This window comes from Schistocerca piceifrons, chromosome 1, assembly GCF_021461385.2.
Source record: "Schistocerca piceifrons isolate TAMUIC-IGC-003096 chromosome 1, iqSchPice1.1, whole genome shotgun sequence".
NCBI classification, from domain to species: domain Eukaryota; kingdom Metazoa; phylum Arthropoda; class Insecta; order Orthoptera; family Acrididae; genus Schistocerca; species Schistocerca piceifrons.
Window position 1 is genome coordinate 848,349,492 of NC_060138.1, and position 26,592 is coordinate 848,376,083.

Sequence of the window (26,592 nt, forward strand, 5' to 3'; positions counted from 1 at the left end):
AGGTGAGCTGAACGAGGACCGATGAAGACGTTCTCCTCTCCAGCTTACATAGTGCACTGATAGTACTGCCACATATGCGTTGCAGTTGCGGAGGCAGAAGGGCCACACCTCCCAGCGGCAGCGCCCTCGCTGGTGGAACTACAATAGGTCATCTGCTGTCGGTATTGTCACTGGCCGCAGCTATTGAAGTCTTCTGGCATCTTCGTCTTGAGCTAATTTCGGAGATGACGGTATTCCATGCGTTATTCAATTGGTAACCACTGTCACGGTTCATTAGATTTCCCATGTGTATTTCAACTGATTCTTTGATAATAGAGTCCCAAAAAGTTGTTGCAGTGGCCAAAATCGAAGTTTTGCCATACTCAATTGGATGTCCGTTACAAATACAATGTTCCGAAACTGGAGACTTACTGGGTTGCAGTAGGCAAGTGGAACGTTGATGTTCTGTACAATGCTCTTCCACTGTACGCGTTGTCTGTCCTATATAGGCCATACCACATTGACACGGTATTTTGTAAATTCCTGCATTCCGCAGCAACAAATCCTCCTTCACCGATCCCAGCAAATCCGAAATCTTAGATGGCAGACGAAAAACCTCTTTCACATGAAAATTATTAAGAATCATTGCTATCTTGAAGGAGATATTTCCGATAAAGGGAAGAAAAGCTAGGGACTTGGCTGGCGCATTCGCCTCTTTATCCATTTCCGGGTTCCTGGCTCTAGTTGAGAAGGCCCTGTTAATTTGCTGGGTCAAGTACCCATTGTCCCTGAACATTGTCCTCAAATGTGCCAGTTCCTTAGGCAAATTCTCTGCATCTGACACCGTGTGTGCCCTGTGTACAAGGGTTTTAAGTACAGTCATGGTCTGGGATGGGTGATGGCAACTTGAAGAATGCAAATACAAATCAATGTGAGTGGGCTTACGATAGACAGAATGTCCCACAGTGCCGTCACTCTTCCATTTAACCAAAATATCCAGGAATGGAAGGCAGCCATCTTTCTCTAGTTCCATAGTAAATCGAATATTCTCATGGATGGAGCTGAGATGATGAAAAAACTCCATTAACTTTTCTTCTCCGTGGGGCCACACTATGAAAGTGTCATTGACGTATCTCCCAAAAACAGCTGGTTTACAGACCGCTGATTCAAGTGCTTTCTCCTCAAAACAGTTGATTCGCCAGGAAAATTTCAAATTTTATATCATTTATGGGTTGTTAATTTAGTTCCTGATATTGTTATTACTGTTACTATATGTTATATTAACTTTGTATTTCGTAAACTTGCCAGCAGCCAGACAATTTAACCAAAGGTCAAGTGTATAATTTAGGGCATGTAATGCAACATGTGCAGTTCATCCCCTAGACGAGTTTGAGCCAAGACATTTTGATGAAGAGGAACCGCATGTCCCCATGGGATGTTAGCTCTCACTGTGAAGCATTGCATTCTGCTCGTGGAAATACTGTTCACTGAAAACACCTGTAAATATCCCTGAATAACTATGAAGCAGGGCAGATTTTTAAGTGGGGTGGTCAACACAACTGGAAAAGTTCAGTCAGTTGTTTCATTATCCTAAGAAATGTGCAGAGTGTGGTGAATCATAGAACCTCTCGAGCTTAACTGACTAACTAACACCATATAAATCTTTGAGAAGTCAAAATACATCTTGATTTTATGCTGAAACAATAAGTAGGGCAACCTACCTAAGGGAAAAATCCCCCTCCTTACAATTATGGACCAAGAATTGATATTGTATTTCTGGTTCTCATATAATTTGTACTATTGATAATACACATCATATAATTCTAATCTTAATTTACATAAAACCATAGACATTTATATATTAATCTGATCACTAGGCCTTAATATTGGTGCATGCTGCTATGTCTAATGTTCTGATAATTATGTTGCTTCTCAAAAGTAATTAAATGTGGTACTAGTGATGGTCTCCTGTCACCTAATTAGACTTGTGAATAATGTAAGTGAATATATTTGTAAATAGCTCTCACCAAGATCTATCTGTTGAGAACTTCATGAGTGTCATATCCATTTTATTAAAGGAGTTGATTAATTTCAGGGTATGGTAATTAGTGACAGCCTCCCACTGCTAAACAAACATGTAAATAATACAAGTAAGTCTATCTGTTGATAGTTCTCACTGAGATCTCTCTATATACATCTCACTGAGTGTCATAGCACTGAGTTTATTAATTTCAATGTATTGTATTTTTCACTAGCTGTAGCTCAGGAACCACTGACTGTACTAGAACTCTGATAGCCAGTAATTTAATCTCAACTTTACCTTTAATTTGTCATTTTTACTTACTCAATATTTTTATTCCTTTATGAAATTTCACAACTAGTGTGAACAACACAAAATGCCTCTATACCAATTTTACAGTCTGTCTGAGAGCTGCCATCCTATGCTGCTTAGGCAGCTCGCTTGGTTCACAATGGCTAGGTTTTTCCCACCCTCAGACAAAGACAGCCCATCTGCCGGGTTGACATAAAGCACCGTCTTCCCAAGAACATGTAGCTGCTGGCAAGCCGCTCACCATTCAGCATGCTCTGACTCACCTCTCATAAGTAAGCAACCACCACGTGGGTGGAAGCTGTCGTTCTGTTGTCACACTGCTCATGCATATCGACATGTCATCTGATGAGGAATTCACTTCACAATGTCACAACCTCATATTGGAAAAATTTCTGTGGATGCCTGTGCAGGATACCAACTGCTGTAATGTATGTTGGAGAGAGATTTCTTACAGTGCAATTCAGGAGGCAGTTGCTGAAATGGAGGTGGTGTTGGTGTTTAATGTGAACAAAGGAACTTTTGGAGTACACAGTCTGTGTTTAATTCGAACAGAGATTGTTAGATGTGAATGCCGACACGTAGAAAGGTATCTCACTGAGCTGAGTACGTAGGACCTGGTGAAACAGATGCTGTATCATTTGTAACCTGTTAGCGTATGCACTGTAAATGCTATATATGTTTATTAAATTTTAATAATTGTTGTTCCAAGTATAAAATATCAAAAGCAGATAAATGCTTGGAAAATGTTTACTTAGTGCAAATAACAACTACTAACTAAGGCTTCATACAATGAAGCCACTATGAGATCAATCAATAATCTCCAGACAATATAGCAATCAAACTATGCCAAGACCAGCGGCCAAGTTTTGCACATGGTTAACAAAATAAATCCCAAATTTCTAATATTTACATGATTACTCTTTTTACTTTAAGTAAGTATAATTATTCTCGATGTGATGTTCATTGCATAATAATCATACATCACAATTACAAGGGTTCACTAAGCATAGGGAGGGTACATCAAAATTTCATTGTGATTTCCTATTTATTTGTAAGTAAACATCAGGATTTGAAGACAAACTGCCAAAACATAAGTTACATACACACACTTATATTACTTTCTGGGAAGTGCAGAAAAAACAGTCCAGATAAAAATGCAATGTGAAAGAATGAATATAAGTATGATATGATATAAACAAAGAACTATCAGCAATGCACTAGTTCCGTTTGCCCAGTGCATGATAGAGAGGGTAACAAGTTTAAATCTAATGGTCCAAGCAATTTTTATACTACTAATCCCAGCAAAGGGAAGAGAGGTGACTGCATACGCAATGTAGTTATATGCTGATTAAATCTTAAAGTTCTCTGCAATGTCTCATGGTGTGATGGCACATGGCACTATTATTGATGACAGTTTTCTTATATGGAAATATTTAACTGAACAACCCTTGGTATTATTCTAGAGAAATTAGCTGTGTGTCAGTACTAGTTTAACCTTTGTCTTTCTTTTATTTTGGCATATGTCGTGCAGGTCAAAGAAAGGAAATAGAAAATCATCTCCATGAAGACCCTAGCAATAGAGATGTTTCAGCCAATCAGTAGTCATCTGTATATTATTTTAAAACTATTTCAGACAGTGTCCACTCTCCATCTGAAAAAGAAGCAACTGCACTGATGTTGACATGTATGCAAACCTTCTTCTCCTTCTTCTTCCTTGTCCTCACACACAACCATTATATATAGTCAGCTTCCCTAATCCAGAGGGTCCATTTGCTTCAACAGGATACATGTTGCTCAAACAAGTCCATCTTCCTCTCTTGTCCATTTGCCTATAGCAAAGGAAAGGTTTTTCTTCATGCACAGTCATCTGGTCTGTGTAAGATAGGGCCATAAAATCTGTCTAGATTCCACTATTTTATTTGTAAAAGGTGCCATTTTCAAACGAGACTTCATACATACATTATGGACCTTATCCTTCAGGGTGACTCCACATGACTATCACACCATATGCATCTCCACAGATGCAGCTTTTGCCTGTTTGTGTTCTTTGCAGCCTATACTGTCTTGACACAGATCATTGATGGTCAAATGACAGTTTTGTATAGTTTGCCTTCCGTCTGAATAAATATTTTTATGCATCATGAGGCTCTCGCAGGCATGTACCATTTATTCCAAGATGTGGTCATCTGATACGTAATACCTGCATCTATAGCTCTGTCATCTGATGACTGACCCCAGACATCTGCTAATCTCTGCAGTCATGGACTGTGCGGCTGGTCCCGGCGGAGGTTCGAGTCCTCCCTCGGGCATGGGTGTGTGTGTTTGTCCTTAGGATAATTTAGGTTAAGTAGTGTGTAAGCTTAGGGACTGATGACCTTAGCAGTTAAGTCCCATAAGATTTCACACACATTTGAACATTTTTTTTTTTGCTAATCTCTGGTAATTTTGTTCTGTCTAGTAGGACATTGTTGTACAGTAGGCTGGGTCTAGTGGTGTCAAAGTTGCACAGCATGAATTATGTTTTAGTTCAACTGACATTGATACTGGCACTCTCTAACAACACTCTCCACTGCTCTAAGGTCCCTTGAATTTCTTATTTGTCTTCTTGTATCAACATCATATCAGCATTCAAAAGAATCCTATGGAGTGAGCTTTGTATACTCTAAGGAAACAAAAAAAATTATGCACCACAAAGTAATTGTCCAGATGTGATGGAAATCAGTAGACATGATGTACATCTTGTCAAGAAGCTAGCTTCCTCAGAACTTTTACATGTTAACCAAAACGTTCGATCCCATACAGATTTTGGCTAGACTTGGGTTAATTTTCTTACTTCAATTATATATGTGTCACCTGTAGATATTTATGAAAATATCCGATTCACAAAAAAACTATTTTTATGACAACATATTTTTAATATTCGCATCAATCTATTTTGCAATAGTGATCTCGTGCCCCAAGAAGTAGTAATCAAAACTGTCAACTTACATGACCAAAAACCAAATTCACAGTAAGTATAATACTGTTATGCTTCAGTTTTCACATAAATAAAATTTCTATCTTCATTTATAATTTTCTGTCAATAATGAAATCAATTTTATAAAACAACAGGGAAGTACTATTTTTAGTACTGACAAAATTTGCAACTTCTGTTATTGACCATTTAAGCTGTAAATCTTTGTTTTAATAACTACGAGGGATGCCCAGAAAGTAATGCACCACATTTTTTCTTCAACAATTCTTTATGATCATAATGAGAATTAAACACATGAAAAAATGGTGTTTTATCAACACACCCTATTTTTCCATGTAATCTCCATCCCATTTCATGGCCTTCCTCCAGCATGAAACAAGGGCATGTATGCTCTGTCAGTACTAATCCTTGTCCTGGTGGCAGGGCCAGCACTTCACTGTGTGAATCACTTCCAAATCATCCTCAAAATGTCTTCTACAAATAAGTGGAAGGCTGAGGGGGCTGGTCAGATGTGTCAGGTGCGACAGCCGTGGATGGTCTCCCTGACTATTGCAAATTGTGGAGCTCTGCGGAACCGCCTTCTGATGACCTCACCCTCTGTGCCCAATGACTAACTGTACTCCTATAGACAGCAGATGCTCCATAGACTTTGCACAAGCGTTTGTGAATATTCCCCACAGTTTCTTTCTCTGCTGTGAGAAATTCAATGATCGCATGTTGCTTCTAACTTACATCACCTACATACACCATTTTGAAACTGTCTTGCAGCTACGCTCTCTATCATAAGTGACAGAAACTTGGCACACTCACTCAGGAGGCTTCAAATAATACATACCTAACATTTCACATTCACAGCATTGTTTTCAGCTGAGGAAAAAAATGTGGTGCATTACTTTCTGGGCAACTCTCGTACTTTCAGAAAAAATCTGAAGAATGATTCACACACACACACACACACACACACACACACACACACACACACACACACTTTGTATGGTTCGAGCAAGTTGCACAACATATATCTGGAAAGTGTCAAATATGTGATGGTAAATTGTGTTTCAAGAACATGTGAATAAAAGAAGAAAGTGGTTAAAAGCAACATAATGTTCCAGTAGTTTGTCATTTAAGCAACCCTGAACAAAATCTTTACAATAGGTTACAGGGGAACAAAGGAACTAGCCCTGACACTGAGACCAACTTTGCGAGATAAGTACTGTTTATCAGTACTGTTTATTTGCTCTTACTATATATTTTAACATTGTTTAATCTAGGAGATAGTAATCACAACATAATAATTGTCATTCATAATATATTGACTGTAAGTAAGGGAGACAAATGATTACAATTTCAGAAAAAACTGGATGATTTATTCCAGAGGAAAAGCTTGACAAATTGAGTAAGTCAGTAACACGTTCCACCTCTGGTGCTTATACATGCAATTATTTGGCTTGGGCTTCTCTGATGGAGTTGTTGAAGGTCCTCCTGAGGAATATCATGCCAAATTATGTCCAACTGCCATGTTAGAGTGTCAAAATCCTGAGATGGTTTGAGGGCCCTGCCCATAATCCTCCTAATGTTCTCAACTGGGGAGAGATCCGGCAACATTGCCGGCCAATATGGGGTTTTTCAAGCCCAAAGATAAGCAGTAGAAACTCTTACAATGTGCAGGTGGGTATTATCTTGTTGAAATGTAAGCCCAGGATGGCTTGCCATGAAGGGCAACAATAGAGGTCATAGGATATCGTCAGCATACCACTGTGTTGTAAAGATGCTGCAGAGACAAATAAAGTGGTCTACATCTACATCTACATCCATACTCTGCAAGCCACCTGACGGTGTGTGGCAGAAAAGCTGCTATGAAAAGAAATGCACTTCTGGTTGTTGGGCCATATGGTGAGCAACAGTTGGGTTGGTATCACATTGACTGGAGTAGAATTGTCTTCAGTGATGAGACCCACTTTTAACTGATCTTTGGTGACCAGCTGAGACTTGACTGTAGACATCCCAGATGGTGGTAGGATACCAACCTGACTGTCTCCTGCCATACTGCCCAACAACCAGGAGTGATGGTCTGGGGTGCTGTTTCTTTTCATAGCAGAATCCCTTTTATTGTCATCTGCAGCAACCTTAGACCACAGCAGTACGCCGAGAAAAGTCTACAACCTGTATTGTTGTCCTTTATGGGAAGCCACTCTCGGCTTGCATTTCAACGAGGAAATGCCCACTTGCACATGGCGAGAGTTTCTATTGCTTGTCTTTGTGCTTGCTAAGCCCTACCTTGCTCATGTGGGGTTGCTGGTTCCTCATCAGGCACCTCCCTAAGTGGCGGATAGGGGAAAGTTCTCCAGATATGGAGGGCACCAGGGAAATAAAATACTTGGGGAAGACCAAAACCAGCAGGTATGAGGGCCAATGGCTTGGGAGAAAGGCAGAGGAGCCCCCAACCATCAACTGCTACCTTGCAGTCAGTAGAGGGATCTACAGAGGCTAAGGATGCTCCCCTGAAAACGGAGACGGTTACCCCGCAAGCTGTAAGGGGCAACCCCTCAAATGGTTGGGCAAAATATTAACAATTTTCCCTGTAAAAATCATTTGTTGCAAATGCTAACAAAGGAATAACCTGGACAGATATTTTGATGATGACCCCAGCAAACAAAAAAAGTATAAGAGATATGTACACAGGAACACTGAATGTGCGGAGTCTATACCAAGCTGGAGCCCTATGCCAGCTGCTAATGCAAGTCAGGAAATTAGGTGGAAGGGATGTGACATAATGGTCTTGAGAAATTTCACTATCTTCTATAGTGGTGGGAGGACAAATACCTTTGGAAAAGGTTTTGTGGTCACTAAAGAACTGAAACATGCTGTGATATACTTTGAACCAATCAATGAACGGATGTCCATGTTAAGATTAAGGGGAAAATTTTTCAACATAATAATTATAAATGTACATGCATCGACAGAGGAGGCAGATCAACTACAGAAGGATGAGTTTTATAGCAAGGTAGAGAAGTTGTATGATCAGGCTCCCAAACATAATGTTAAGATCTTAATAGGAGACTTGAACACAAAAGCAGAAAAAGAAGAGGCTTATCAGCCAACTATAGGAAGAAATGAAATATCAAATGACAATGGAATTATGATTGTAGATTTTGCTACAAGTAAAAACATGAGTGTCAGCAGTACATGTTTTCCACACAAAGAAACACGAATGTCACCTGATGGACAAACTAGAAATCAGACAGACCATATATTTAATTATCAGAGGCATGGATCGGCCATAACGTATGTTAGCAGCCAATGTGGTGCTGACTGCAGTTCAGACCATCATATAGTGAGAATTAAGCACAGGAAAGGATATCATTATTGAGTAAACAAAAACGTCACAAACAAAAGAGTTTTGACATTAAGAAACTGAAGTTAGAAGAAGTATGGAGAGCATATCAGACAAAAATAGAAGAGGGGATTAAGAACGACACCAATACATCACATGAAGATATAGAAATAATGTGGAAATGATGTAAGGCAGCTGGAGAGGTTCTGGGACATATACGGGCTCAAAGGAAGGCAGATTGGTTTGATGGAGACTGTATGAGAAGAATTGAGGACATAACATAGCACAAATGAAATTATTTCTGAGAAGAACTAGAGCAAATTTGAATGAATATAATGAGAAGTCCTGTGTAGCTAAGAGGGTTTGCAGACAGAAGGAAAGAGCACTAGAAAGGAAAAAAAATTGGAAGAAATTGAACAGCTAGGAAAGAAAAGCAAGTACATGAAATGTACCAAAAGATTAAAGAAGGAAAGGCCAGGTTATAAGACAGAACAAATGTATGTACAAATAAAGAAGGAGATTTCATAAGGGAGAGTAATAAAATACTTGACAGATGGGTGGAATACTTTCAAGAGTTATTGAACCCAAAAGTAGAAGGATTAGAACAAGAACTGGTGGAAATAACTTATTATGGACCAGAGGTCTTAATGCCAGGACCCACACTGGAGGAAGTGATGCAAGGCATTAAGACCTTAAAAAACAATAAGGCATCTGGAGAATATCAGATCCAGGAGAAAATTCTCAAATATGGTGGGGAAACACTGAGGAAAGCAATACACAAAGTAATACCAAGCATCTGGCAGGAGGAACGTGTGCCAATGGGGTGGAAAGCGGTTATTATGTGACCCATACATAAAAAAGGAGATAAATTAAACTGCCAGAACTATTGAGGAATCTCCCTGCTAAGTACTACGTATACAGTGCTCTCTGAAAGTGCTTACTCTCTATGTGGAAGAAAGAATTGGAGACTATCAGAGTGGCTTTAGAGGAAATAGGTCAATAACTGACCAAATATTCACATTACGCATACCACTTGAAAAATGTTATGAACAGCAAATAAACATATATCAGCTTTATATCGATTTTAAACAAGCCTATGATAGCATCTCAAGAGTGGCATTGCGGAATGTAATGGAAGAGGCTGGAATACATAAGAAGCTTGTTACAAATACTATAACAACCCTCAGTGAAACCAATGGTAAAGTAAAAATACAGGATGAAATCTCCAGAGAAGTGGAAGTGAAGAAGGGACTGAGACAGGGAGACAATATCTCCACACTACCATCCAACCTCTGCCTGGAAAAAGTCATAAGTCAAATAGAGTTGAGTAGAGGAGGAACCATTTTTAATCATTCATTGCAGTACATAGCCTATGCAGATGATGTGGCATTATGCGCACGTAACACTCCTGTGCTAGCTGATGCCTATCAACAACTGGAGAGAGGTACAAGGGAACTTGGCCTGGTAGGCAATGTTGAAAAGGCCTGAGGTCAGAGCCCTGGGCGAATTCGTATGTTGTTGCAGTGGCCAAGCTGTATCTCTTAGCTGACTGTGCAGCCCCTGCCACACCTCACCACGCCGCTGTACAAGCACTTTGCAAGGAAGACAGACCACTGTGCCAGCAGCGGTCAAAAGCATTGATATGACACAAAACCGTTAGTCAATAGATGGAGGTTACAGTGGATCGGTGGTGGCGCATCCACACTATTTAAACCCGAGTGAGAAATTAATTTCTTTTGTACTGCTGTCAAAAATGATGCCAAATGCTTAGTATGTCATCAGAACTTCATGTATTTAAAAAAGTACTCGACTGAATGACACTTTAATACCTGTCGCAAAGATCAGTTCAAAAATTTGTCACAAGAGGAATGCCAGTCAAAGCTTTTATCTGGGTTTCAATGGATGAAACAATTAACCGTTAAAATGATAAAAGTGTTTTAAAAACAGGATTGTACAAAATTAATTGTAAGGGTTCTTTTTTACCTTTTTTGCCATGTACTAGCAGAAAACAGGTGCGCAAAGTTTGCGCGCAAGTTACAAATGCTCGCTGAGAATTGCGAAAGCAGGGAAATCCTTTGTGGCTCGGAATGTCATCAAGGATTACCTAGTACACTCAGTGGCTTGTATTTGTCCAGCAGAGCTCATGGAAAAATTTGAAAAAATAGCTCTTTTGCCTTAAACTGTTGCTCGCCTAGTCAAAGATATGGCCTCAGATATGGAGCATCAATTAATAGAGAGGACGGCAAACTTCTTTTCATTTTCTATAGCTCTTGACGAGTCCATGGACATTGTGGACATATCTCAGCTCGTCATATTCATTTGGGGTGTCGACAACAATCTGTGTCACCAAAGAATTTCTTGAATTTATACCATTAAAAGACACAATCATGGGTTTGGATAATTTTTTAGCTGTGGAAAATGTGCTCGAGTCAATGGGTTTAAAATAGGAACACCTGACCTGCGTAACAAAAGATGGAGCCCCTGCACTACGAGGGATATGCACTGGATTCCTGGGTTACATCAGGTCAAAAATGACTGCAGTAAGATGTTCCTTATGTGTGGCAGTCCATTGTCTGATATTCCAGGAGACATTCTGTGCAAAGATTGCCAACATAAAGAATGTTATGGACACAGTGGTTCGAACGGTTAATTGTCCTCACTCGCATGGACTCACACATCGCCAGCTTAAAGAATTTCAGCTGATATCGAAGCAGAATATCCAGACATCCTCTACCAAGCTGAAGTAAGATGGCTGAGCAAAGGGAAGGTGCTACGTCGGTTTTTCTCCTTGAGGGACAAAATCAATATCTTTTTTGGAAACGAAAGGACGTCCAGAAGAATTACTTTCTGATCCTAAGTGGGTGGTTTTTTTTTTTTTTTTATTTATTTTGTTTTTAGTGGTGTAACTAGTCATTTAAATACTTTGACATTTCACTCCAAGGCAAAAATCACTCTGCAGACGATTCAAGCATTTAAAAAAAAAAAAACTTATTTTGTGGAAGAAACAGTTGTGCGAGGAGAATTGTGGACACTTCACTGCATTAGACAGCATTAATAAAGATGTGGATTTTTCAGATTATGTTCAAATCATTTGCGAATTACAAGAAGAGTTCGAAAACAGATTTTTGGAAATAAGTGAGCTTCAACCAGCCTTAGATACATTTGTTCGCCCGTTTTCCCTTTGGGCCGAGGACGTCTCACAAGTGTTTCAACCGTAGCTGATTCACATGCAGTGCGATATTCATCTGAAGGACCGCTTTCGTATGTGTAAAAATTTGGATGACTTTTACAGCTGTTTTCCATGAGAGAAGTAACCTCTTTTGCACAAGCATGTGGCCAAAGTTCTGTCAATGTTTGGTTCCACGGTACATTTGTGAGCACTTTTTTTTTCCTTTTAAAGCTTGCTAAAACTAAGAACCATTCAATAGTTAGTAAAAAAATTTTAATAATTCTTTGAGGTTAGCAGTCTCCCGAAATATTGTACCAAACCTAGACAAAATCACTTCCTCCAAAAAGAAAAACATGCAAAATATTAAGGGTCTTCTTTAAAAATGTTGACTATAAGGATCAAAGGTCTTTATAACCTTAATTCTATTTTTTTAAATAAGTTTTCAAACTTGATCAATTAAAATTATTGCATACAAAACAGCAAACTAAGGATCCAATGCCTAAATTCTGAAAAGGGATACAAAAAGGTGTAGCATGAAGAACAAAACATATTTACTTGTAACTACTAACAGGAAGAATGAGACTCTATTTCCCTTATGTAAAATTATTTCTAAAATAGAATATTTATGATACTAGTTCATTTAAGAAACTGATATATCTTTCAGAAGACACCTACTGTACATATGATAAGTGTGCATGTGCAATACTAATAGGATCAACCTGTGGGTCAGAAAACTGCTAATTTGTTTTACGATTCTAGTTTTGAATATTGTTTTCTATAGCTCTGCGTAGTAATTCGGCCACATGAACACTAATTGTTACCTAAACAGTAAATGGTTTGCTTGTTTTACCACTCGTTGACCTCTTTTACAGAGCTGCGCTTCCTCTGTTATTTTGTTTATGTTGGATCTGACTGTGGGACAGCCCAACGCAGTGCTTGATGTGTAGCCTCACTCATTCCGCAGCTATCCCTCTCGCTCCTATGCCAACACTAGTGACACAGGGTCGTGTATGCGGCACTGAGCACCACTGCCTGCACCCGTGTAGCACGGCCGTGCCTGCCGGGTGCAATTCTTGAATTGTCTCGATGTAAAGTAAGTTTCACTTCTCTAACAGTTTTCATAATCCTCCTTCAAGCACCTGGAACTACTCCAAATTACGAAATGTTATTGAAAAGTTCTGTAAGCCATGTGATACAAGCAATCATGAAGAGGTTCAACAGTTCACCAGATATTTAGTCTGGAACAGCTGCTTTACAGTTTTGTTTTATTTGATTTAGTTTTGTTTCTCTCCTCTCTAGTAGCATCATTTAAAGGTCATTGGATCTTAAGTTGTTCATTAACCTACATAACTGGGAAATCTTTGTTGAGCAACTGTTTCTGATATTCACACTATAGCCAATATATATATTTATCCAATATTATCAGCACATCCTTCTCACTCGACTTAGTTGTTCTAAAATCTTTGCTATTCTTTCTACTAAATTATGTAATTTATATATTTTATTATCATTTGCTTCTTCTAGACATTTGTACAAACCTCGTTCTGCTTTTCCTTTCTGTACTGCAGTCGAGGAGTGTTTTTTCAAAACTTGATACACACACAAAATTTCAAAATTGAATTACGTGTGATAATGGCATAATGCTGACCACTTACATCAACCCCTGAACCAGGTTTTATCAAAAGTTGACTACTGCTGATTATGTGAACACTCCAAATCACAAGGTTTTAGCAAAACATGATACAGGCATTCTTACAGTTATAGCAAAAATCGACAAATTTCCGCAGCAGGCAGTCAACAATAACAGAGTATACTTTTTGCTTTAAGTGATGTTATTCATCGTTGTAACAATATTTACTGGTGGGAATATTGCTGCAATGAGACTTCATTGGCATCGGAACACCTGCAGCTTACTTTTAGACAAGTATTCACTAGACACTCACATGTACGTCTACAAAGAAGTATTGAAAGTAAAAACAGAATTGATTATGATACTTGTGATTCTGAAAATGGTATACAGGTCAAAGGATGTTCCAGTGGGAGAAAATCCTGATTCAAGAAAAGCTTACATTGAACTGAAGTGCGAAGCAAAAATTGTAAAAAGTAACCTATTTAATGCAATCATGGACTTGAGGCTTTGCCTTCAAAAACTACAGGGGTGAAAGACTGCAAAACTGCTGAAATCTGCTATGGAGATATTACCCACTTTCATCGTCACATGACACCATGAAATAAAATGGATCGACATAAACATGTTAAAATTTCTTAATATTTCTTCAGCACAGCGTAGAGTAGTGGATGATGATGTTTGGTTTGTGGGGTGCTCAACATAGAGTAGTGAACACTCAGAATGTAACAATGAAGAGAACAGAGACAGTGCAGTATACCATTACAAAAAGGATAGTGAATTAGTGCCTGTTTGTGCTGCCACTTTCCAAGGAGTATCTGGCATGTCAAAGGGCACGTTATCCTATCTAACATGCAGGTTCCCTGAAGGGGGAAGGTCACCATAAGAAAGCAGAGGAGGCAGCAGAACAGGAAAGGATCATATTGGGATAACTATTGCCAATAAGAAAGATATAAAAAGATATAAATGCAGAGAGAGCCATGAAATGGGGAGGTCTACAAGAGGTTATTTGCCTTCAGATCTCTCAGTCAATAAAATATTCAAGTGATTCTGTGAAGAAAGAAAAAAATTTTGGACTGAAACAAAGTTCCTGATCAAAATACAAGCACATATTTTATAAATGTGTCAATCTACCATTCAGGACAACTCATACTGACACCTGCTCCACTTGTAAGGCTGGTTTAATGGAAATAAAACCTGAAATGTGTCTGCAAAAGAAGAATGAACCATGAACTGGACACACATTACATAAAATTTGTGCAAAGTGGTTTTATGATATAATGAAAGAAGATAATCCTACTGTAACTAAGATTTGATTTGACATGCAACAAAACCAGCCTATTCCAAAACTACTGGTCAGTGAGGTTTTCTATGCTAGACAAGTATAATTATACAATCTGTGCATCATGATCCATACTAAGGAGCAAAAAAAGGGAAAGCATCATTTTCTAAACCTGGTTGGAGACAGAATCTTCAAGAGAATGCACTAATGTTGCTTCGGTTTTGCTGGACTTTCTTTCTGACTTTATATAAAAAAGCAACCAGATGATGGCACCAATACTTACATCTATTCTCAGATTCTTGCAGCAGCCAAAATTAAAGCAGTTGTATGATGGCAATGCTTACAGCGTTCTTGGAAAACAGTGCAAAATTCAATAATATTTGTCACTTCTTTTCTGTTTGTGGGCATAGCTATGTGCCTCCAGTTTGAATGTTTGGTGGAATTGGGATGTCTTATACAAAAAAAAGAAAGTACCTTGTTTCCTAAAGAATATTAGGATACTTTAGTTGAGCATGGTACTCTCGAAGTTCTAAACACAGACTGGACTGTCAAAAATCTAAAAAAAATAATGCACAGGAAGTACTAAAATCTAAGCTGTTGTTCAAAATGAACAGCCAACATGACATATCATACACAAAAGCAAAGAAACTTCCTGGCAGATTAAAACTGTGTGCCCGACCGAGACTCGAACTCGGGACCTTTGCCTTTCGCGGGCAAGTGCTCTACCAACTGAGCTACCGAAGCACGACACACGCCCGGTACTCACAGCTTTACTTCTGCCAGTACCTCGTCTCCTACCTTCCAAACTTTACAGAAGCTCTCCTGCGAACCTTGCAGAACTAGCACTCCTGAAAGAAAGGATATTGCGGAGACATGGCTTAGCCACAGCCTGGGGGATGTTTCCAGAATGAGATTTTCACTCTGCAGCGGAGTGTGCGCTGATATGAAACTTCCTGGCAGATTAAAACTGTGTGCCCGACCGAGACTCGAACTCGGGACCTTTGCCTTTCGCGGGCAAGTGCTCTACCAACTGAGCTACCGAAGCATCCCCCAGGCTGTGGCTAAGCCATGTCTCCGCAATATCCTTTCTTTCAGGAGTGCTAGTTCTGCAAGGTTCGCACGAGAGCTTCTGTAAAGTTTGGAAGGTAGGAGACGAGGTACTGGCAGAAGTAAAGCTGTGAGTACCGGGCGTGAGTCGTGCTTCGGTAGCTCAGTTGGTAGAGCACTTGCCCGCGAAAGGCAAAGGTCCCGAGTTCGAGTCTCGGTCGGGCACACAGTTTTAATCTGCCAGGAAGTTTCAAAGCGCACACTCCGCTGCAGAGTGAAAATCTCATTCTGGAAACATCCCCCAGGCTGTGGCTAAGCCATGTCTCCGCAATATCCTTTCTTTCAGGAGTGCTAGTTCTGCAAGGTTCGCAGGAGAGCTTCTGTAAAGTTTGGAAGGTAGGAGACGAGGTACTGGCAGAAGTAAAGCTGTGAGTACCGGGCGTGTGTCGTGCTTCGGTAGCTCAGTTGGTAGAGCACTTGCCCGCGAAAGGCAAAGGTCCCGAGTTCGAGTCTCGGTCGGGCACACAGTTTTAATCTGCCAGGAAGTTTCATATCAGCGCACACTCCGCTGCAGAGTGAAAATCTCATTCTGGAAAAGCAAAGAAAATTGTTAATGTGTCAGTAAGTGATACATACTCTGGAAATCCAGTACAAGTTGACACCCGAGATGGAAGAAACCATGCCATCCAATTGTACTGACATCCACCCTTTTACCAAAACAAAATATCATAAGCAAAGAAAAGAAGAAAGATGTTTCTGCCTTGCTAAAGTATTTTGAAATTCAGAGGATGCAAAGGAGTATTACAAAGACATCCTAGACGTATAACGTAGTCCTTTTCTTTCGGGTTTTATTAGGCAAAAATAGATTTTGGCTAGTGCCTAGCCATTATCAATGCACTATTTCATGGTATCAATGCATTTTGTACTATGTCAGTCCCCTGTTGTTTGGGCTTCTACACAGTTCGTTCAAGACTACTCAGAGCCAGGGACTCTTGAATGAACTGTGACAGAAGTCCAAACAACAGGGGACTGATGTACTAGGACATGCATTGATACCATGAAATAGTGCATTTATAATGGCTAGGCATGAGCTGAAATCTAGATTTACGTAATAAAAACTAAAAGAAAAGGATGACTGATTGCCGTGCTCTATCATTTGAAAGTCTTATCACAGTCATTGAGTGCACCCACATTTCTAATGAAAGGTAACTTGGTAACATATAAATATAAGAGGGAAAACTTGAGAATAACAATGTGATTGTAATGTACTTTTTGTGTTATTCATTTCATACTTCATGTAGTACTGATAAGCTAAACAATTATGTTAAAATAGTTATCACTGTTGTTATTTTATTATGTCACTGCATCTCTATTAGTATTGTTTATGCTCCAAATATGATCAAAAACTATCAATTAAAAATGCTATATATAATAATATATGCAAAAATGTGTGTTTTAATGACAGTGGAGGCATATAATAAACATTATAGCAGATAAAAATATTTGTGTTGGAAAACAAATAAATAGAATTAAAGAAGTCAACTTAACAGATGCCAGTAATAATAACAAGCATTTATCGACTTTTGAAACAAACTGGAAGAATCACACCTTGATATAATGTTATAAAGATTAGATTTTAATTTATTTAATTACAATGCTCTCTTAATGTCAGTGAGATCTAGTGCTTGTGTAAAAATTAAAATGCTCAAACATTTCTATCTACATGAAAACACAAAAACTCATTTTATGAAAAACTGTATCTATTGTATTTGTTGAGTTTTTAAGGGGGGAAAAAAGCAGCTCCTCAATTGTTTTCCTTGAGATCTTCATGGAATGTTTCTATTTTTCACAATCTTCACTTGAGCTTCTTTCCAGCAAAAAATTAAATGGGCATTTCTTTTGTGATACCTTATCATATCATATACTTGTTCCACCATTGTGGCCTTTGGTATTCTTTTGGGCTCCCTTGCAGACCACCAATACTGTTTTTGGTAGTTATACATAGAAGTATTTGAACTGAGACCAAGTGTGGTTGGAAGTGTACCCTTGTGGGCTATTGTCTTTGAAAATTCAGTATTTTGTTCCTTACTATACTGCATTTTCTAGTTTTGTGTGTATATCATTTGGTGTTTTCTTATACCTGGCTGTTTTAATTTTAATTCTGCAAATAAAAATCTACATTGCACTAAGGGAGGTTGCTACCCTATGGATCACTTTGCAGTGTTTGGTTTTCTTTATACACACTATTTGTATTCTAGAATTTGTACAGATATAGCTAATCTATTTTTTTTTTAAATGAATGAAATAAAGTCTATTTCCTTCAGCAGAAAAAGGGAGGCTATCAAGATACACGAGGCTGTAAACAAGTGAGGTACAACGTTACTAAAGCACACATAATCATTTCTTGAACTAACCTTATTCAAAAAATAAAGTGCACAGTTACTCCTTGTGTTTGTATGTTGCCACTCGAGGTATTCATCAACTCTTGCTTGCTTTTTACTGTCTGCTGGGTACCAATGGTCAGGAACATTTTTCTCTCGGCACAAGTACCGTAAAATACCTACACTGAAACAAAAATTAATTCAAAATCAATATGAACTTACACTAGCAGCACAGTTTATGGGACTAATTCTAAGAATCTGCTGTTTGTTACCTTTCAGTCAATGTGAACTCTCCATCCTTGATCACAGGAACCTTTTTCATTGGATTAAGTTTAGCGAATTCTTCACTAAACTGCTCACCTGTAAAGATATTTTAACAATAAAATTATAATTAATCATTTTTGGAAAAACAAAATTATGAATTTATCAGAAGAGATTCAATCAATGATGTGGTTTTTGTTTGAAATAAGATGGGTGTTATAAGCACCTGATTTTAAAATGTCAACAAATATCTGCTGACACAACAGATAAATTATAAACAAAAAAGTTGGGATAAAAGCTTTGACTGTTAAACAGTTATAAACATATAAAAAAGAGTATACTTCAGATAAATGAATGGATTATTTGTCTTATAAAAGGAGTGAACAAAACAGAAGCCCCCCACATTAGCCACAGCTCCTAAAATTGTCGTGGCTAACTGATGCAACAGTGAAAGGAAACGGAAATGAGCATTTGGCACCATTGGCCGGGAGGCCCTTTGCGGGGCAGGTCCGGCCGCCTTGGTGCAGGTCTTATTACATTCGACACCACAGTGGGTGACCTGCGTGCCGGATGGGGATGAAATGATAATGAAGACAACACAACACCCAGTCCCTGGGTGGAGAAAATCTCTGACACAGCAGGGAATCGAACCCGGGCCCATAGGCAAGGCAATCCGTCATGCTGACCGCTCAGCTATTGGGGCAGACAACAGTTAAAGGGAAAGCCAGTAAGTAAACAACTATTACAAAGTCATGATTAATCATTGAACATATAATAGTAGTTGTTGTAAAAATCTTGCAACAGTAACAGTCTGAAATTAAAAACATAAAATATATGAAATGTATGGAAAACAAAAAAGAAAAACATATGAAGTGCCAGGGGAAATGGGGAGGAGGTAGGGGGATGGAGGGAAGGGGAGGGAGGATGGACTGCATATGGAAAGAATTTAAAAGTTTGGAAAGGGTCCGTGATAACACTAAAGAGAAAGAACAAAGTATGAAAAATGGTTTGGAAAGATAGAATAACAAAAGCAAAATATAGCAAATTATTGATAGATTGTAAGGGATACTACTATCGACAGTAGTATGATTTATTAAATCCCTTGCCAGTTTTGTGGAACTTTTGGAGCTAAGCTCACCTTTCCCAAGAGAGGCCTTGTCTCACTATTATATTCAACAATGCTCAAGTGCTACCAGTCATGCACTAGTATGTGAGTGCAGGAGATTCGTCATTCAGGTTTTGCACAGAACACTTGCTTGCACATGAGACACATCACCAATCTGAATAGTTGCTAAAGCAATGAATTATGAGTTGGGAAATATTATGTCAACTGGTAAATTAATAATGAGCAATGATACAATTTACATGCGGAAGTTGCACTTAATTATACAAAAAAAGTTTTGCGTCACCACAGTTCCGAGAGTTTTGGAACCTGTACAGAAAACTGGAATAGAGATCATCATAAACATCATTTCCGCTCTTTTTATTGCTCATGAAAACCACACATTGCACATTGTACCACCATACACTTCAGAGGTGGTGATCCAGATTGCTGTACACACTGGTACCTCTAATACCCAGTAGCACGTCCTCTTGCATTGATGCACGCCTGAATTCGCCGTGGCATGCTATCCACAAGTTCATCAAGGCACTGTTGGTCCAGTTGTCCCACTCCTCAACAGTGATTCGGTGTAGATCCCTCAGAGTGGTTGGTGGGTCACATCACCCATAAACAACCCTTTTCAATGTATCCCAGGCATGTTCAATAGGGTTCATGTCTGGAGAACATGCTGGCCACTCTAGTCAAGTGATGCCGTTATCCTGAAGGAAGTCATTCACAAGATGTGCAAAATGAGAATGTGAATCGTCGTCCATGAAGACGAATGCCTTGCCAATATGCTGTCAATATGGTTGCACTATCGATCACAGGATGGCATTCACGTATCGTACAGCCCTTATGGCGCCTTCCATGACCACCAGCGACATACTTCGGACCCACATAATGCCACCCCAAAATAGTAGGGAACCTCCACCTTGCTGCACTTGCTGGACAAAGTGTCTAAGGCATTCAGCCTGACCGGGTTGCCTCCAAACACATCTCCGATGATTGTCTGGTTGAAGGCATATGCGACACTCATCAGTACAGAGAAAGTGAAGCTAATCCTGAGTGGTCCATTCAGCATGTTGTTGGGCCCATCTGTACCGTGCTGCAAGGTGTCATGGTTGCAAAGATGGACCTCGCCATGGATGTCAGGAGTGAAGTTGTGCATCATGCAGCTTATTGCACACAGTTTGAGTAGTAAAAAGACATCCTGTGGCTGCACAAAAAGCGTTATTCAAAATGGTGGCATTGCTGTCAGGGTTCCTCCGAGCCATAATCCGTAGATAGCTGCCATCCACTGCAATAGTCACCCTTGGGCGGCCTGAGCGAGGCATGTCATCGACAGTTCCTATGTCTCTGCATCTCCTCCATGTCCGAACAACATTGCTTTGGTTCACTCCAAAACACCTGGACACTTCCCTTGTTGAGAGCCCTTCCTGCCACAAAGTAACAATGCAGGATGAAATCAAACTATGGTACTGAACGTCTAGGCATGGTTGAACTACAGACATCATGAGCCGTATACGTCCTTCCTGGTGGAGTGAATGGAAGTAATTGGCTATCAAACCCCCTCTGTCTAACAGGCGCTGCTCATGCATGGTTGTTTATATCTTTGGGCGGATTTTGTGACATCTCTGAACAGTCAAAGAGGCTGTGTATGTGATACAATACCCACAGTCAACATCTATCTTCAGGAATTCTGGGAACTGGGCCGATGCAAAACATTTTTTGATGTGTGTACATAACATCAGTGGATAAAACCATATCATTATTGTTGGCCAGCAACTTTCATTGGCAGAACATATTTCTCTTTGATCTGTTATAAAAAGGCTACCATGGCCAGATGCAACCTGAAAGATTTATTTGGTAAAGCAATAGCAAACTGCAGTGTGAAAGTGGAATGCATTTGACTGTCAATAAGAGTATGCTTGGGTCTATGCCTTGGTAGAAAATGTGTTAAGTGCAAAAAGTCAATAAACTAAAAGCAACAACTTTTCACTTAAATTTAAAGAATTTTAATATACATAAAATGAAGTGAGATATTTTCATATTGGGCAGCAACATGGTCACATCGATTTAGCAACTAACTATGTTCTCTTGTGAACCAGCCCATATCCTTGCCCAAAAAATTAAAATATAGATGAATGGCAGGTTCATGATATGTTAGGAGTACATGTTACAGTAAAGGGAGATTACTGCATGCTATATATGGGGAATTATCTGCTTAATCATTTCCAAACATAAAACATGAGACATCTTGGGTTGTCGGGTGTTCTGCCGGATATCAGCGTCGTACTTGCACGATATTTTGGTCACGTAGCTCGTAACCTTCATCAGGTGCAACCTGAGACAGTCTCAGGTCGCACCTGATGAAGGTTACGAGCTACGTGACTGAAATATCGTGCAAGTATGACGCTGATATCCGGCAGAACACCCGACAACCCAAGATGTCATTAGATCGCTGGGAAAGCCTGAAGAGTTACATCAAACATGAGAACTAAAACTATAGTGAATGTCAGATACCATTAGTTCTTGAAAGCCACTGGCCTGTAGAATATCTATCATTATGTTAGTACGAATTGGAAGTTTCCTTGAATTTAATTTCTGCTGAAAAGAATTATTGTTCGAGTTTAATGACAGAGCCACACGAGGTATACCACTTCCTACTACATCACCAACCACTGTGATAGGCAAATTTTCTAGAAAGTATGTTTCTTACGCCAAGGTTATTAAGCCCAAGCAGTAATTTTTTCACATAGCAATGATGTCAGTATCATCATAAAATATTAATGATAGACAAAGTAAACTAACAGGAGAAGATGAGGCTATGGTGATAGTAATGGTAATGTAATCATTCAGCAAATATAATAAAAGATTACACCAATCCAGGTAATTGTAAAATAAATTAAAGAAACACAACACAAAAAGAGAGGAACTACCAAAATTTTACTTTCTCATGACATTAACATCTACAGCAAATAGCTCTGTGTGAAATGGATACTGTGACTGAGTTAAAATGAAACATAATAGAGAATGGAAAGTGAGTAGAGATTAGTGCACAAAAGAAGTTGATAATTTTGACTAAACAATTTTATTTTTCATTTTCCTCACTGTATATTTATGTATATAACCTGGCAAAATGAAGTGGTTATCTGGCTGTGATGGCAGCATTATAGTGCTTATGCCTGAGAAGAGGGAGAGGAGGCACTAACAGCATTTAATCAGTATTCCTGCAAGTGGAGTGCTGTTACACACTATATATCTGTATGCACCTCTGAGTGAATTGACTATTAATAACAAGAACAGAAATAGGACATACAGTAAATCTCACCTTGTTTGCTTATGATATTTAATTGGCAATAACCATAAGACCACCTTTCCAATGATATCACTATCTTCCACACTTGAGTATGTTAATTCACCATCTGCTAGTTTAGCCATGGACGTAATGCCAGCTCTTTGTTCAAATCCATGCTGACTGATTTTACTATTTTTTCAGTTTGTTCACTTGTTGTGGTATCTCTCCATCAATAGTCATTATGCACTTTTTTGGCATGATACACAGCCTTTCAAGTCTTCTAATGACGTAAAGATAAAAACTAATATCACAGCATCAAAAGCAAACTGATTGTGTGGCCTAGTAGTTAGCTTTTTTGGCTAGTTATGCTGAGGTCCTGGGTTCAATCCTCAGTGACAACCTCAGATTTTTCTCTCATCGAAAGAGCTGTAAGGACGCACACTCAGCCTTGCAATGCCAATTGAAAAGCATCTTGAATATACAAGCAGTGAAATTGATGTGCAAGTTGCTGAACGAGCATTACATTGAAAAGCTTGCTACACGATAGGTGACACATGACATTTATAGCAGTAAAAACATCATGGTTGAGGTATTACAACTATGGATCTTGTTCTTGCAAGATCCCACATCAGATCTGCAGGATTTTTTTCTAGGTCATATGGTCACTGCAGGAACAGAACCACGTTGTTGCAAAAGTTTGTCTATGGAACAAAGAAGTGGAGGTTGATGCTCCTTAAGTAACACCAAAATTTCAGCATTTCTTATCTCTACAAACTTTTAATTTTTTTTCTGTCCATTTCTACATGATGGTTCAAAGTTTTCCTCTTTTTATAGAGGAGATGTGAACATGAAATGAAACTCTTCATTCAAAGCAATGAAATGATGTCTGGCACTGTTTTTGACAACAGTTTTTGCACAGTGTCACTTTGCAATATTTATCCACAATGGTGTGTGTATGAATTCACGGTTTATCTAAATAAATTTAATTTAATTCTGATCCTTCACTTTTTTTGTGCAAAAAATCTAATCTAGTATGTTCTTTTTACAATTATATTCCATCATCCACACACACTGAGTTGTTCATTCCAGTATGTTTTAAAATCAGTTCCCATAGATGGAACAGTTTTTCTCTGATCTTCTGTGCTAACTAAGAAATCCAGTTATGTGCGACAAACATGGTGAAGTTTTTTTTTTTTTTTTTTTTTTTTTTTTTTTTTTTTTTTTTTTTTTTTTTTTTTTTTTTTTTGCAGGGTTGACATTTTCTTGTATTGTTAATAATACAGTATCACACAAACTGCTAGTCAATAACACATTTATCTATATCATCAATGAAATTTTAATTAATCTGCTTTGGTGCAGATACTTGAATCCTGCTCCACTCAGCAAGAACATTTATTAGAGGAGGGGGTGGGGGGTGAGACAGATGGAGAACATGTCATGAAATTGCATGTGGTTGCAGAAAATATTTTCTCATGAATCCATGACAGACTGCTGTTAACATCGTTAATATTATTGACAGCAGACATTGAGAATGAGGGAGGTGTGATAGTGCCATTAGTGAAGGCAACGTAAATTTGAGTGGCACAAACAACTTACTATATCCCAGAGGACTGATGGTTACCCACTCACTTCTAGAAGTGTATGACAATTCTGTGATGAATAAATACTCTGTACTTCAGATCAGATTTCTGGAGGGGGGTGGGGAAGGAGCAAGTGTAATCTTGCCCTCCCCCCTCATCGTGTGGAGGCCTATGTCACTCAAAACTCTGTCCCTCCTTCCATAAGCTGCACACTATTGACTTACATAACTTTTGTTTGTCAACATTTGTTTCAACATTACGTTGCCTTCACTAATGGCACTATCACGCCTCCCTCATTCTCAATGTCTGCTGTCAATAATATTAACGATGTTAACAGCAGTCTGCCATGGATTCATGAGAAAATATTTTCTGCAACCACTTTTTGAGAGCACTTTTTGTGCTCGTACTGTGAGCTACCAACATGCTCCTCCTTGAATTGGAGCATGGCTGCACCTCGTCACATGAACCGCTATGGTCCTGGGTTACCAGTTCACCTTGCCAAGTAAAACTTACTGACATTTACTATAAATTCATATTTTACACCATAATATGGCTTATTTTAAGTAATATGATTGTAGTTTGAATGGAAAATCCACAATGGGATAATGTCAATATTATGAACACCAGATAGCAGAGATGTTGAGTTGTAGACAGGCACAGTGAAAAGACTAACATACACATAAGCTTTTAGCTAGAACGCCTTCTTCTGAAGTGGACATCACACACACACACACACACACACACACACACATGCAAAGATGGCTCATACATGCATAACCACTGTCTCTAGTTGCCAGTGCCAGACTATGACCAACTGTTCATGACGGGAGAATGGAATCAATCAGAGTGGTTGGGGGGGGGGGGGGGGGGGGGAGGGGTGACCTGGGGTGGGATGGAGGAGAGAGTGCAGGATACAGGTGGGGGACAGCAGAGTGCTGCCTTAGGGAGCATACATGGATGAGGTGGAGAGAGGGTACGGCAGCAAGGTGTAGTCACGAGGTTAGATGGGGGGCACAGGTCGGGGCATTGGGTGTGTGGAAAAGGAGAGAAGTAAAAAGACTGTGGGTGTGCTCGAGGAATAGAAGGCTGTGTAGTGCCGGAGTGGGAACAGGGAAGGGGATAGGTGGGTGAAGGACAATGACTAAGGAAGATTCAGGCCAGGAGGGTTATGGGAATGTAGAGTATATTACGGGGAGAGTTCCCATCTCTGCAATTCAGAAAAGCTGGTTTTGGCAGGAAGTATCCAGATGGCACAGGCTGTGAAGCAGTCATTAAAAAGAAGAACGCTGTATAAGGCAGCGTGCTCAGCAACTGGGCAGCCCAGCTGTTTCTAGGCAACAGTTTGTCAGTGGCCATTCATGCGGACAGACCACTTGTTGGTTGTCATGCCCACATAGAACAAAGCAGGATCACATGACTGGTTTCAGATGAAGCCCTGCCTTTGATGGAATAGGTGATGCCTGTGACTGGATTGGGGTAGGTGGTGGTGGGAGGAAGTATGGGCAGGTCTTGCATCTAGGTCTATTACAAGGATATGAGCCATGAAGCAAGGGGTTAGCAGCAGGGGTTGTGTAGCGATGGACGAGGATATTGTAGGTTCGGTGGGCAGTGGAATATCACTGTGGGAGAGATGGGGAAGATAATGGGTGAGACATTCCTGATTTCAGGGCATGATGAGAGGTAGTACAAAACCAGGTGGAGTATGTGATTCAGTTGCTCCAGTCCTGGGTGGTACTTAGTCACAAGGGGAATGCTCCTCTGTGGCCAGATGGTGGGACTTTGGGAAGTAATGGGTGACTGGAGGTCTGTCTGTACAAAGTTGGAAGTGTAATTATGGTATTTCATTTACTTTTTACTTTACACATCCAGTTCCGTGGGACCAAATTGAGGAGCAAATCTCCAAGATCATGGAATGTATCAGCATATGAAATTACAACATAAAAGTCTTTGCGAAACCCTTGGTGTATTTCGAGATGGATGTCTTGTCACTATACATGTGACATCCATGAGTGGCTAGGCTGCATGGAAGGTACTTCTTGGCATGGAATGGGTGGCAGCTGTTGAAATGGAGGTATAGCTGGTGATATGGATGGAGGTACTGATGTAGCCAACTTTGAGCTTGAGGTCAACATCAAGGAAGGTAGCTTGTTGGGTTGAAAAGGACAGGTGAAGTCAATGTGCCCTGAAACAAGGAATATCCTACCCCACAGTGGTATTCTGCCACCC

At 39.4% G+C, this 26,592-nt stretch overlaps 1 protein-coding gene across 1 annotated transcript in view; it reads right to left on the reverse strand.

The window, feature by feature from the left end:
• The window catches only part of LOC124775883 (glutathione S-transferase theta-3-like), a 91,571-nt gene that overhangs the window by 9,497 nt on the left and 55,482 nt on the right, over nt 1–26,592 (reverse strand). The window contains exons 8-9 of the mRNA XM_047250720.1: nt 18,398–18,485; nt 18,159–18,309 (exon numbers count right to left, since the gene is read on the reverse strand). Of these exons, the coding sequence (XP_047106676.1) occupies nt 18,159–18,309; nt 18,398–18,485 (239 nt within the window). The remainder of the gene's footprint in view (nt 1–18,158; nt 18,310–18,397; nt 18,486–26,592) is intronic.